The 15,588-nt window shown below is 40.7% G+C and overlaps 1 protein-coding gene across 2 annotated transcripts in view; it reads right to left on the bottom strand.

The window, feature by feature from the left end:
* The window catches only part of LOC121876072 (probable cytochrome P450 301a1, mitochondrial), a 149,294-nt gene that overhangs the window by 120,317 nt on the left and 13,389 nt on the right, over positions 1-15,588 (bottom strand). For both annotated transcript variants that reach the window (XR_006090714.1, XM_042380982.1), the window contains exon 2: positions 7,134-7,356. Coding sequence is in view for 1 of the 2 variants with exons in the window: in XM_042380982.1 (XP_042236916.1) it covers positions 7,134-7,356 (223 nt within the window). In the remaining variant the exon portion in view is untranslated. The remainder of the gene's footprint in view (positions 1-7,133; positions 7,357-15,588) is intronic.

Below are 15,588 nucleotides of genomic sequence, written 5' to 3'. Positions count from 1 at the left end.
AACGATTGATTCAATGGGAAATAAGGGCTAAGGGGTTAATAGGTTCAAGAACACCAACATGATTGACAGATTTTCTTTACAAATTGTTACATTATTGTTATTTTTTTTGTGTTCTTTATAATAACCCATCTTTAAATTGCCACCTTGCAGTCACACACTTTTGCATCAGTTAACCCCGCACAAATTTGTCATACCATATAAGACCCTCACTCTGGATCCCACGTCCACGTTGACTGGGATGTGTGTGTGTGTGTGTGTGTAATAATAATAATAATAAACGGTTTATTAATAGAGTTGCAGCCGGTGGCTGAAAAATATACACTTACATTTGATTTAGACATGATGATATATGCATTGAATATATTTACAGGGCTATACAGTACATAAATCAGGCGTTGTTTATTATTTTAACAATAGATGGGATGGTGCTATTCTTAAATCTATCGGTGCGGGCTCTTATGGGCTGAAATTTGTTGTAGTGGCGGACTGCGCGAGGTGGGTGGGGGGCAGGAGGTGGCGATGACGAGGGTGGTGCAATAGTTGGCTGCCAAACCATTCCAGCGCTTGGTGGTGGAGGTCATTGAGGGATGGCATTTCCAGAGTGGAGAGAGTGTTGGTGTAGCTGGAGTAGTCAGCGCCGAGCATGATTCTGCAGGCCCTTTTCTGTACCTTCTCTAGCTGACGTTGTTGGGTGGAGTTGAGGAAAGACGACCAGGCTGGTGATGCATACATTAGTTTGGGGAGAATAAAGGCGTTGTAGATGGTCCTCAGCTCTGGCGTGGGTGTCCCAAGTGACCTAAGCCGTCGTAGCATGTAGAGACGGTACGAAGCTGCCTTGACTGTGTTATTTACATGGGCCTTCCAGTCAAGTTTGTTGTCTATAGTTACACCCAGGAGTTTGGCAGACTGCACCAGCTGGAGAGGATGGGCACCCACTGTGACTGCTGGGGCATGCACTGGAGTGGTGGCGGTATTGATGTGCATGACTACGGTTTTGGTGTGGTTGATGGTGACCTTGTTCTCCGTAGTCCATGCCTGTAGCCTGTCCAGGGTGCCTTGTAGCGCTGAGTAGTCTGGTGCGGTGTTGTCCACTGAAACCCCCACAGTGCAGTCATCCACGTGTGTGTGTGTGTGTGTGTGTGTGTGTGTGTGTTTGTGGTAATGGTGTATGTGTGTGTGATGAAGTGGTGTGTGAGGTGGTGTTGGGGTGTGTGGGGGGGGGTGTGTGGGTGGCTGGGTGTGAGGGGGGGTGTTGGGGGGGTGAGGGCACAGGTGGGGGTTGGGGGTGAGGGTGGCGTTGGGGGTGTGAGGGTGGCGTTGGGGGTGTGAGGGTTGGGGGTGTGAGGGTGGCGTTGGGGTGTGAGGCGGGCGTTGGGGGGTGTGGGCGGGGGTGGGGTGGGTGGTAGCGACGATTATAGTTGAAGGAGTGTGAGAAGCAGAGTGTGTGTCTGTAAGAAACAGTGTGTGGTTGGGTGGGAGGGAGGCCTTGCCTCGTTCATCAGTGTTTTTACAGTAAGTCCTCGTTTAACATTACCCCCGACAACATTGTTTCGTTATAACGTCGCTATTCTTTAGATACCCATGATTCGGACAACGTCCCGCTGATTCAGCATATCGTCATCATGGACTACTTTGTATGGCGCATCACCCTCTCTCATCTTGGCGCACTACGCTCTCTCTCGCAGAGCGTCACAGCATCCCCAAGTGTTGCCAGCCTTTGTTAGGCTTCCACAGCGTTCGTGCGTGTTTAAGTGTTTTTGCTCTAAATACAGTACTGTACTATAACCATTCAAAATGACTTCCAAGCACCCATCAAGTGCTACTGATGCTAGTGTTGTGATTAAGCAATGCAAGACCATTGGCCTTGCTACGAAAATGGAACAAAAGAACATAAGAATGGAGGAAACTGAAGCGGGCCTATCGGCCCATACTGTACAGTCCCATTTACACCCAACCCCTATTGCTCATATATCCATCCAACCTATGTTTGAAGCTATCCAGCATATTCGAGTTACCGGGGGTAATAAGAACATGAGAAAATAAGGAGTCTGCAATAGGCCGGTTGGCCTGTGCATGGCAGCTCCTGTCGAGAGCTACAACCACTCTCTATCGTCCATGAATCGATCTAGCTTCCTTTTAAAACCTTCCAGCATCCCAGCACTTACTACAAAGTTGCTAAGCTTGTTCCACTCGTCTACTACCCTATTTATGAACCAGTTTCTTCCTATCCCTCCTTAAACTAAACTTATCCAACTTAAATCCACTGCTACGAGTCCTATCCTGCTTCAACATTATAAGAACTTTATCTATATCTCCTTTATTGACTCCTTTCACCCACTTAAATACTTCTATCATATCTCCCAGCACTCTTCGTCTTTCTAGGGAATGCAAGTTTAGTTTCTTTAACCCTTAGGCCCCGGGTGATGTTCCAGAACGTCCGCCTATTTTCCTACCATTTCTTTTTTTAAATTATTTTTGGAAAAGTTGATTTTTCTTTTCAATTCAACCCCACGGGGGGGGGGGTACTGCCAGTAGCACCCTAACCCGGTGCTTAAGGGTTAATCTATCTTGATATGGAAGGTTTCTAAGTCCTGGAATCACATTCATCATTCTTCGCTGCACCGACTCCAGTGAATCGATATCCATTCTATTGTAAGGGCGCCAGAACTGAACAGCATAATCGAGGTGCGGCCTGGAGAGGAGGAACCTCAGTCAGAGAGAGAGGAGGAGCCACCCGCCTGGTCTCAGTGACTCGCCACACCCTCCTCCTCTCCACTACCCATCACACACTCGCTCCACCTCCGCCCATCAGTGAGTACAATACAAAATTATTTAGTTTATTTATATATATACTATTTTCTATAAAAATGCCATTGAATTTATGTACTGTATATGTAATGTATTTTATGGACCAAAGGGAGGCCGGGGAACGTAACTCCTGCATTTTACCTATTTCTTATGAGGAAAATTGATTCTGTTAACATTGTTTCCGTTAACGTCGCGGTTTTCAGGAAAGGAACCACGACGTTAAGCGAGGACTTACTATTTTTTACCTGTATTCATTATTACATATTCTTGTATGATCAGCCTCTTCAGGTGTATGTTTTATCATTGATAATATAAAATATTAAATACTATAGAAAAAAATACATCATATAAATAGTAGATTGATATCAAAATTTAAAGACAAGCCGAATTAAAAGGTAATCTTTTTCCGAGACCTCTGCATTGGAGGGGGATGGCGGGTAGGACTGGCCATTGCCAAGTTTAACACTTTTTTTTATTTATTCATTACAGTACTGATACATTAAAAAAATGCACTAAATATTGTACAGTCTATTATGGGTAGAGGCATTAATAAGCACAGATTATTATAGATTTATGTCCGCTAAGGTAAGGGACACCCAGGTTTAGGGTGTATATTAATGTCCTTGAAAATTTTAGAATTCCTGCTAATCTCCATGGGCTCTCGAGCTATAAATAAACATCTTGAGTTGTCTGGCATACAACCCCGCAGGCAATCACGTGATTGGGCCTCGTACTCTTGGCAACACGCCGGTACCTTCACCTGTCCCACCTGTAAGGATGTCGTCACGTCATGCTATCAGTGACGCCGAAATAATCTCTATCCTCTTTAATGAGGCTGCTCCTTGTGATGCTGAGGAGCCATTAGGAAAGGACAGTGATTTGAGTGATTCTGATTATGTCAATGAAACTGATAACCCACATAATGACAAGGATAGTGAGAGTGATGTTGATGACTCTAGCACCATAATCCAAATTCCATTACCAAATGCATCGCTCCTTCAGCCACAATGTCAACCCCAAGACTAGGATGAGGCTTTACAAGCCACACTGTCCAAGACTATACCTCCAACATGCATCTGGTTGACAAGTTTGACAGCATGATCTACAGTATAGATTGTGCACATAAGACCAGGAAATGGTACAAAAAATTATTCTCCCTTATGAATGCACACATTCTTCATCTAGTGAAGACAGGTACAAAACCTACACTCCACAAGTTTTCACCGAATGTGGTAAGGCAGCTTTGGGAGACCAATACGGTACCTTGTCAAAGACCTAGAGGACGTCGCATAGCTGGTGGTGAACTCCCATTGTGAATGACTACTCAATACTTCCCTTCAGTGATTCCTTCCACCGGGGCAAAGCCGTATTCCCAGAAAAATGACATGTGTGCCATATGAGTGAAATCTGACCAAAGTATGCAAAAACACTCACTATCAGTGTATTCAGTGTGATGTTGCTCTGTGCCCGATTCCATGCTTCCAACAATACCACACCCATCAAAAGTAATAAAGCACAGGAAACACTTTTGTAAATAGTGTAGTAGTATAGAGTAAATATATATAATTTCTCATTATTTTTAGGTATCAGCACAATGTGATGTGGTGGTGGCATTGTGACAGTGTATTGGTGGTAAAACTGTACTGTATAAATTTGTACCTTACCTGATAGTACAGTATATGTCATGTGTCGACTCCTAAAAAGTGCCTCAGTGAATAATATCTACATATTTGAGTACAATAAATAGTAAAATTAGTGAAGAATTATGTAAATGTAACTTGTTTTATGTACAGTATAGTCTGCATTTATGCAGTCAATTGAACCCGTGGATGTCCGTGTAAAACGAGAAATGCGTAAACGAAATAACAGAACATATGGGATTAATTGAAATAGAGACTGGGTCGACCCCTAAACTCCACTTTTTCCGACACAATACGTACGTTGTAGTAAAAATAGTATCTTAATTTTATGATGGTATGCACACACACATAATATAGAAGAGAAATATCAATAAGAGAATAATATACTGTACCAGGTAAAAGAAAAATCAAGGTTTAACACTTACGTTAGTAGAAGAGATGGGTCGGCATACGAGAATGGCGGCTGGTTCCGAGGCAGAGGGCAGATTAGTTGCCCTCCGGTGAATCACTATCACTATTCACAAGGGTTTACAGGGCCTACCTGACAAACTCCTCAAAGTCCATATCGTCACTGTCACTATCACCGACTTGGGCTGGCTATGGTTGTGGTGGGTTGCGGGCGAGACTAGCATTGATGTTGTCGTGATACATCTGGACATACGGCTCCATAATTTTCGACAGAAGGTTATTAGACACTTCATGCCGATGCTTGACTGTGTCTTTGTCAAGGATGAGCTTGATTTTCTCCCCCAACTCGATGACTTCCTTCACATAATCATGGCTTGGTCCAGGTTCAAGGTTTTTCTGGGGTGGTGGGGGTCCAGCGGAAGCCATTGTGACGGGAATAGCGGGCACAAGAGAGAACTGTATACGTGGAGAACTGAGAACAATGAGAGTGGCCCGGCGAGGTCAGCGACTCCTTCCCTCTGGTGGCAGGGCATGTCATGTTACATTAAACCAATCACAGCTAGCGGAGGAGGGAGGTAAGGATGCGTAGCCCAATCACAGTCCAATACGTTAAATGACGTCAGCGATAACGTAAGAGTGACCTAATGCGCACCCCTCACCGCGCCGCTTCCATGTACTGTATGGTCAAGAATGGACCGTGCGAGTACAAAATGGCGCGTCTGGACCTCTCCAGCCGCTCGCCGTGTAAATGATGAAATTTACCGCGTAATTAAAACATTTCATTCTGGCAAGGTGATGCGTAAATGACCAAAACGCGTATTAACAAAATCCGCGTAAATCGAGACTATACTGTACTGTACTGTATATAGCAGAGTGGACAGTGTATGCTTACTGTAGGCTAGTATGTAGAGGCGTACATATAGTATACAGCACTTGTACCATCCCTCCTTCATGGAGGGAGAGGAGAGTAACAGTTAACCCTCTCAACCTCGGAGCCTGAGACACATGCGTGCATGAAAACTTAAGCTCAGCCTCAGAGGTTGTTGCCAAAAAATTATTTAAATTTTTGTTTTTGGGGCTCATTTCACTGCCATGGAATTGTTTCTTTAATTGTAATGGGGTCTCTTCTGGCATAAATTTGTCTGACAAATTGTATGAAACCATAAAAAAAATCAAATTCTTGAAATTTAAGCCACTTTCTTTGAGTAAAAGTTGAAAAAGCAGGAAATGTTTAGTAACATCTCGATTTCATTCACATTTTGCTTGTATTATGGTGTTCATTGATATGTACTTTTTTTCCAAAATAAAGAACAAAGCCTGTAGAATAAGGAAAAAAAATATAACAAATACTTATGGAATAATTTAAAGGGCCGAGCAGTGCACCCTCTTCTTGCTCTAATGGCCAGAGCGACACCACACGCCACTCACACGGTGACCAAGACTGTCAAGGGGAAGGTATTAAGGCCCATACAAAGAAAACAACATCTGTCAACTGGCATCCAAAGCTCAGTCAGTTTCACAGAATAGTTTGTGAGTTATTTGAAAATATAGCCCATTGGACGCCACATTGGCGTCGCGAGGTTGAGCTTAAGTTTTTTCGCCTTTTATGTTCGACACCACTATGGCGTCGTGTGAGGATGAGAGGGTTAATAACACCTGCTACAGTAGATGGTACAGGACAAAGGCAAACCATCCTTTATCATCATATCACCATTTGGCATAGTTTAGACTTTCAGAAATCTTTCGCAATTACCCAGAAAATTTGGGGGATGTGCGATAGTGTGTCTGTGGGAGATGTGTAGTTTAGACTCTCGGAAACTTTCTCCAATTCCCGGAAAAATTCCAGAGATATACAATTTTTTCCGGGGAAGAGAAAATTTGTATTCCTACCCGGAAATCTCTCATTCCAGTAACAGCTCTGCACCACTTATGAATGGGATTCCAATATATTAATAACATTATTCTGTAACTAAATCCCATTTTTTTTACATTACTTTATTTTCATTATTCTATATATAGTTTAAAATCACTTTATTTACATTTTTTTTTATGTATGGGATATTAATGTTGTTTTATATGGCCAGGGTTGTACTTTAACCAAACCTAACCTAACCTAACCTAACTTAGCCTATGGAATTAACACTTCCGACTTACGAACAGATCGACTTACAAGCAGACTGACTTACGAACAAGGTCCAGGAATGTTACCGTTCACAACTCGGGAATTGCCTGTACAAAAGTAAATAAGTAGAAATCCATACAAGAATTATTACTTACTCTGTCACTATTCCAGCTTTCTTTTCATAAAATGGGTTAATATATCTGGCCATCTTGAGGGCTTCCATTTCATTTCTCACTGGATTATCTTGTGTCAGTTTTAGAATTTTCTCAGCATCTTCAGGCCGGGAGATCAACACCAGTACAGGCTGACCTGGGTACTTTACCTTTACGATTGGGCCATGTACTTTGAAGAGTTTCAAGAAATAATGGTACGAGCTCTCTGCAAAATAAACGGAAATCAGTATATTTAACTTTCCCAAATACTGTATTAAGTGCATGTATGATAAGTTCTCCTTCGATCACATGCACTTGAAATATTGGTCAGAAGAGTAATAAAGACGGATTGTTAAAAAAAAAAATCACATGCTATTTAATAAGAACCTCCAGCTAAGGCACTAGAGGGTCAGAATCAATAGACACAGACTCTTTACTAATTTAATATCTTTAAAAGATTTAACAAGGGCATGTAATATCAATTTAGTCTACCAATTGTTTTTAATTTCTAAGAGGAAATACAAATGCCATGATTTTTTTTTCTGTGGAAGTTCATTCAGACATTCTGGCAACTAATGATCTCCCAAATTTCCAAACAGTGACTCAAATGAAGCACAAATTATTAGAAAAACACTACATGTTGGTCTGGGTAAAATTGTGAAAAAAAAAGCAAGACTATCAGTTATTGTGGTCTAAGGATTCATATGAATTTGAGACCCCCTACTGATATCCCCTTTGAAAGGTATGTATGTATAGTGTTTAAAAATAATATAAGCTTAATGGCGGCTAATTACAGGTGTACTATATATAAGAGATAAGATCAGCTGATTCAACAGAAACCTTAAATTTAATGGGAATGTAAAATATACATCTTCTCAGGACTCAGGGTGTGCAGTAAGACTCTTGGATTTCCTTTGCAGAAAGTGAAAATCATTTGAAATTTTTTTTATTTCCTTCGCAATTTTAATCTGAAATTTAAAAAATAAACATGTGGTGTCATGCCACACGAATAAATAATACACATAAGGCAAAATTCTTCCCAATTTATTGATAAACAAGCTATGGTAGTTCAAAAACTTCTACAGTATCTATGAATAAGTATGTAACCATCAATATTCCAGTTTCTCAGTGCATTGAAATAAAAGTACCGGAAGCTAAAGGCAAATTTGCCAAACTTGTAGCTCTGAGCTTTGAAATTTATATATCTCAAGATATAAGTAGTTTTAAGTTTTTAAAACCACAATTACAGAACCAAAAAACAAAGACATAGCTAAAACACTTACAGTAGTAATCTTACTACTGTACTAATTTATATTTGGATGCAATGTAAGTACCAAGTTTAAAAAAATAATGTAGATTTTCAAATCTTATTCCATTTTAGCAAATTATTGAAAGCAATTTCGTAGACTTGCAGTATTTGAACTAAAAACGCTTATACAGTCAACCCTCACTTTACGCGGTCCCACTTTACGCGTTTCCACGTTTACGTGGTACCCTGCCGAAACCGGAATGCTCACTTTCCGTGGTGTGTGTACCCTTTTACGCGGAGAGCGGCGGGAGCAGGGTGCGCACAAGGTCGCCCAGTCATCAAAACATTACCGAGTTCTTCACCCGCCACCCACCACAGCCGGCCCAAGTCAGTGATAGTGATAATGATAGTGAGGATATGGACTTATATGGACTTTGAGGGGTTTGACAAAGAGGCCCTGCAAGCCTCTGTGTGGATAGTGATACAATTGATACAAGTGATACAGGTGAGGGCCAATATTCTGCCCTCTGCCTCGGAACCAATCCCCCATCCCCGTGTGCCTAGCCATCTTTTCTACTAATGCAAGTGTTAAAAAACCTAATATTATTGATATTTCTCTTAATTATTAATTGTGTGTGCATACCATCATAAAATTAAGAAGTTATTTTTACTACAACGTAGGTATTGTGTCTGAAAAAGTGGAGTTTGGGGGTCGGCCCGGTCTCTATTTCAATTAATCCCATATGTTATGTTGTTCACTTTACGTGGGCCGCCGTGGGTTGAATTAACCGTGTAAAGTGAGGGTTCACTGTAATAAAATATTCCATTTTAGCTACCGGTAATTATTGAAGAATGCAATACGTATATGTAGTACAGTAGACTACCAGTAATTGAAGAAAAAAGTTTATAATAAAATACATAGGTACATTTTCTTGGACTTTTCAGCACAAAAGCTTAGATTGGAATTATATGTTTCAAACAAATAATTACAAGAACTTGAGTTACATAATTGTATTCAGTAATCAAAGTTGAAAATTCACAAATTGCAGCATAAAAACACGAGTGTTTCACCAGTGTCGGCATTAAGATGACTTCGATGTGGAGTGTATAAATTACCACCAATGCTGAATAATCTTTCACTCTCCAATGATGGTGAAGAAGATGCTTGTTTGCAAGGAGACTTAATCTTGGAAGTACAGGTATGTTCTTATTGGTTTACCACCAATCTAAAGGATTTCCATTATGTGCTTGCAACTGTAATGTTTGGTATCTGTCCATTTAAGCTCTGAGAAATGAAGTTGTTGCACTTTTTTTTTATTCTTGGAAAAAATCCTTGGAATTGATTTTAGTTCAATAGACTGTGAATGATCACTATCACCCTCTGTCTCTAAATGGTCTACACATTTATCAAAATCAAAGTCACTTATTTGCACAAGACTCTCTAGGTTCTACACTAGAATGTGCACTGGAATACAGTGTACTCACATTCTTCCCCTTCTTGTATAGTTTGCTTCCTCTTCTTGTACAGTATAGCTGGCAATCACTCTCTGTAGATTAACTTCATGTATTTTAGACACTTTATCACCTTCAGTTCAATACAGGGTATCCTTGTATTCGGGATTAAGATATGTTGCCAGTTTTGGACTTTTGTCATCTAGATATTTATGAAATCAGTTCTCCATTAATGCCTTGATGGCATTGAGAGTACTGCCTAACCCAGAAAAATGAGCATCTGCTGATGCTTTTAGTTATGAAACTTGATTTGAGGGATTACACAACTGAACAGTAGTCTTGTGGAAAATTTTCATTAGAGTAGAGAGCTTCCCAATCAGGTTCCATTTGTTTGCATCAAATACATGGAGGTTAGGGCCTTTAAGGCAGTAGTTTACATGAAATACGTGCTGTTCCAACGAGTGGAGACATATTGTATTAATATTGTTCTGCACATTGAACAAAAATAGAATGTGTTTATTGACCGAAAACATTTAATATATGTTAGCGAAAATAAGACTGCTAGTTGTATTCCAGAGCAGTTCACTCACAGTAAGATCTGCCATATGTGTAATAATGGAAATGCAAAGTTTTGGATGCCAGAGGCAAAAATTACAGAAATAAAATTAGGAAAGTATCAGCTGAAAATTGGTCAATACCTATATTCCAAATATAGGCCTCAGTACATCTCTAGTGGAAAGGTTAATAAAAATCTGTTTATATGAGACTTTTCAAAACCCATCATGAAATATTCAAGGTTTAATTCTGGAAAGTCCTAATAACTCCGAGAAAAGCTTAATGTGTCGTACACTAAGCTTATCGGCCCCCCCTGGGCCTGGTGTACAGTAAACCCTTGCCATTTGCGAGGGATAGGTTCCAAGAAATGGCACGAATTGGCAAAACCACGAATAGCCACTTATATAATAACTTAGTGCACTAATTTACAGGTACACCTATACCTGTACTGTGTTTGAGAAACTTAAGTCACAATACTGTACTTACATTCGTAGGTGGAAGTCTGGAGCTTGAAGAAGGTGCACTGTACATAGGGGTACATCTGGTTAATGAAGTATACTGGGTAGGTGGATCATCAAGATCACTGGTGGAAAAGGGTGATGCAGTGGTGGTTGGTGGAGAGGAGCATGACTCGGGGGTGGCGCGCGACCCGGAGGTGGCATGCGGCCGAGAGGCGGGTGGTGAGGTAGCGAGTGACTGGGAGGAAGAGGGTGGAGTGGTAGTACTAGCTTGTTCTTTCTAAAAACACATGGTGATTGGTACAGTAAGTCCTTGCTTAACGTCGGGGTTACGTTCCTGAAAACGCGACGTTATACGAAACAATGTTAAGCGGTTCAATTTTCCCCATAAGAAATAGATAGAATACGAGAGTTACGTTCCTGAGCCTCCCTTTGCCTCATGAAATACATTGCATATACAGTGGGGTATGCTATAATGAATCTAATTGGTTCTAGAACCTTGTTCGTTATAGCATTCGTTCGTTATAGGATTAATCCGTCCCAGGCCCCCAAATACAACCACTTAACACTGAAAAATTTCTGTGGAAAATGTAAAAAATATGGTACTTTATCTTACCATAATGTTGTTCAGCATGCGGGACAGGAGGCAGAGAGGGAGGGGGGGAGGAGAGAATTATGGAGAAGAGGTGGAAGGAGAGGAGTCATCCTTCCTAGCCTTCTTTGGTGACTGTCTTACAGGCACTTTGTCTGTAGGGTCTTTTGCTACTTTTTTAAAGAAGGAATCCAGGGTTGGCTGCTTCAACCTTGATTTCTGGACCTTCTAAAAGTAGTTCATCACATTGTCATTAAACACACTGATGGCTTTTTCCACAGCACCAACATCAGGATGATAATCCTCCGCAAGCTTAGACAGTTTGCTCCAGCAAAAGAACACATCCTTGAGATCTTTGGCTGGAATGATGCAGCTTTCCTCCTTGTCCTCATCCTCCCGACTCCTCAGAAGTTAAGCTCCGCTTCAGTGTCTCATTTTCTTCTTTGTGAAGCTCAAGCAGCTCCACAGTGGACAGCTCCTTACTGTGCTCTTCCACCAACTCCTCAACATCATCATCATCATCCACTTCCAGGCCCATGGAATTGCCCAGAGACAATATTTCATGTACAACAGCCTCTTCCTCTAACTCTTCGAAGCCTTCAAAGTCTCTTTGAAGCACACATTCAGGCCACAATGTCCTCCAAGCAGCACAAAGACACCTCATAGTAACCTCTTTCCAGGCTGACGCAATTAAAAACACAGCGTCTGCTATTATGAAGTGACTCTTCCAAAATTCCTTCAAACTAACATCACTGGAAGAAGTGGAGGCAAAACATTTTCTAAACAGTGCCTCTGTGTATAGCTTCTTAAAGTTAGAAAATACCTGCTGATCCATGGGCTGGATGAGAGGTTTTGTGTTGGGTGGCAAGAAGTGCACAGTGATGAAGTTGAACTCCTCTGGCAATTCAACCATCAAATTAGGAGGGTGGGCTGGTGCATTGTCCATCACCAACAAAGCTTTCAGTGGAAGATTATTCTCCCTGAGGTATTCCCGAACACTGGGCCCAAACACCTCAATCACCCACTCAGAGAAAAGACTCCTGGTCACCCAAGCCTTTGGGTTTGACCGCCACATAACATCTAGGCGGTTCTTCCTAATGTTTTTGAAAGCTCTGGGGTTTTCTGCATGGTACATATGGAGTGGTTTTATTTTGCAGTCACCAGAAGCATTAGCACAAAGAAGGAGGGTAAGCCTGTCTTTCATTGGCTTATGGCCAGGGACAGAAGTTTTCTCCCTTGTAATGTATGTACGGCGAGGCATATTTTCCAAAAAAGTCCAGTTTCATCACAGTTGAATACCTGCTGAGAAACAAAGCCTCCCTCTTTAATCACATTCCAAAAAATGTCATGGTGTTCCTTAGCTGCTTCCTTATCTGCACTAGCAGCATCACCATGTCTCACAACACTGTGTAATATATTTCTCCTTCTGAAACCAGTAAACTACCCCTTGGTACCCCTAAACACTGGCACATCACTGTCACTTCTTCCACTAGGAGTCTTGGCTTTAAGGTCCTCAAACAATTGTCTGGCCTTCTCACAAATTATGGCTTCACTAATGCTATCACCTGCCATTTCTTTCTCCTTTATCCACACTAAGAGTAAATTTTCCATCTCCTCAATCACATTACACCTTGCTTTGCTAAGTCTAGAGATTCCCTTAGCCACTTGCACAGTTTTCAACTCCTTTATCCTTAAAATCGTACATATAGTCGATTTAGCCATCCCATATTCATCACTAAGTTTCGCAATGCTTGTTCCATTCTCACGTTTCTTTGTGATTTCTTTCTTAGTTTCAAGAGTTATAAGCTTTCTCACTCGCTTTGGACGATTCACTGTTACAATTGTACACTTGTATAACAAAATATTTATACAAATAACTCATATTTCCACATCAAAAGACGAAATTTCAACAATAACAGTGGTGCACTGGCTACACAATGAGACAAAGATGGCGCCTGACGCTCTTGTTGTGGGTCGCGGTACAACAATATTCATGCGCCAGACGAAATAGTCCTGTATTCATCCGCGTTCGTTGTAGGAGTTGCGTTCGTTATAGCATTCTTAATTTTATAGGTAAAATAGTTCGTTATAGGAATATTTGAAGTAGGATCCGTTCGTTATAGCATACCCCACTGTACTGTACATAAATTCAAAGCTCCTTGTGATGCCTGGTGAGGTACTTGTATGCATTACTATAAAGTCATTCATTGAGATTTATAAGAGAAAAACTCAAAACTCCTCTACATAACAGATAAATAAATACCATTAGGTAACCTTGGTAGGCCAGCGGGCTGGCGCCAGCTGTCATAATACATCACCTCCCCCTCCGAACTTCCGGCAAGATTGAAGGTTGTTTAGCCTTAAAGTTTTTATCTTATAAAATGGTACAGACTAAAATTAATAGAATATAAATTGCATTACTGGAATCCTTGCAAGACATAGAATAATATGAATATAGACATCATATATTTTGCACAAGAGATAAAAAATTTAGTCCCTTAAGTACATTTAAGTGCTGTACATGTTTTTCCAGCTTATTTTTCGGTAAATATAGTAACTTTCTTCATTTATTTTTACTCCTTTACATGCACACACCATCCTTAAATACATATTGTGAAAAAGGTAAATGAAATATTTGTCCTAAGGGAGAGGGTGATGCGCTGTAAAAAGAAGTCCGTGGCGAGGCAAACGACTTAGTACCGAGTCACCGGGACGTTAAAAAAAATTTTGGTCTCTAAAGATTAGCAACGTAATACTGAAACAACGTTAAGCGGGCCTACGCTAAGTGAGGACTTACTGTACCTGGTTGATTCCTCGAACCATCTTAAGGCTGTGTTCCATGGAAGGGTCATGGTCAACAATGAAATCATTCACCATCTTTACTCGATGAAATAGTTCACCAAAATATTCCAAGCTCCAACCTTCTTGTTGCAATTCCATAATATCTTCCTCAGCACTTTTTACCAACTCTTCCAAATCCTCTCCATGCCCATCAATCAGCTCTTCCACGTCTTCAGCAGCCATGTCCACAAACCCCTCACCATCCAACTGACATGCAACACTCGCAATGTCATTCACATCCTTTACTATGAACGGAAATCCCTGAAAATTATTCACACACTCAGGCCATAAGGTGCACCAACAAGCATTCACTGTCTCTGGTTTAAATTAACTGAATGATTCAATGAATGTTGGTAATGCAGTCTGCAATGTTATACTCCTTCTAACACTTGGTAACATCAAGGTCAGGGTCTTCAAACATGGCACTACGGATATAACCAAAAGAGCGGCATGTATAATATGCCTTGAAGGTGCGTATTACACCCTGATTGAGAGGCTGGATAAGAGCAATGGGTAGAAACACCACCTGGATGGCTAAACTGCAAACTTTCTGCATGGCCTGGTGCATCATCTGTCAATAATAACCACATAAATTCCATCTTCTTGGAAGCAAGGTATTTTTCCACTTCCAGGATGAAGTACAGTGATCCCTCGGTTAACGAAATTTCGGTTAACGAATTACCTTCCATAAGAATATTAAATTCTGTTTACGAACAAAAATTTGGTTAACAAAATTTTTACAAATCGTGTCAACATGTTTTCGCTTGCTCACCAGCTGAAATATTAGTCCGCCAATACAGTAATCGGTTCTAGGGCTTAAATAATTTTCCAAGTTTTCCAAGTTTGTAGTAATTTTAACAATTACTTAATATAATTGCAGTACAGGAAACTAGTTCTTGGTGCGACAATCAGCCACTTCACTCACCCAGCAAGGCGTCAGTTTGTATCTCTGGTCAGTGGAGGTAACATCTCGCTTGTGACTCTCTTGAACATAAACTATTTTTACGTTTTTACAGTACAATTATTGGTCATTCTGAAATTTATTTTACATATTGACAATATATAGTGCTGTGTAGTGTTGATTTAAAGAAAATAATCTTGAATTACACCTAGTGAACTTAAAATTTTATGGGTGAAATGACGGCATGAAGCATGGGGGTAATTTCTCTTCCACCCCCACTTCCTTCTCCTCCACCCCCACTTCTAATTCCCATCATCATCATCCAGGAGCCTTCTACATACACACCTCAAAGTAAGTGTTCTTTACTGCATTTTGGTTTTACTTTGTATGTACTTTTCTGTGAGCTGGAA

The sequence above is a fragment of the Homarus americanus genome, unplaced genomic scaffold, assembly GCF_018991925.1.
Source record: "Homarus americanus isolate GMGI-L3 unplaced genomic scaffold, GMGI_Hamer_2.0 scaffold34921, whole genome shotgun sequence".
In the NCBI taxonomy this organism is placed as follows: Eukaryota; Metazoa; Arthropoda; class Malacostraca; order Decapoda; family Nephropidae; genus Homarus; species Homarus americanus.
This window is presented reverse-complemented; position numbering and strand designations above follow the sequence as displayed.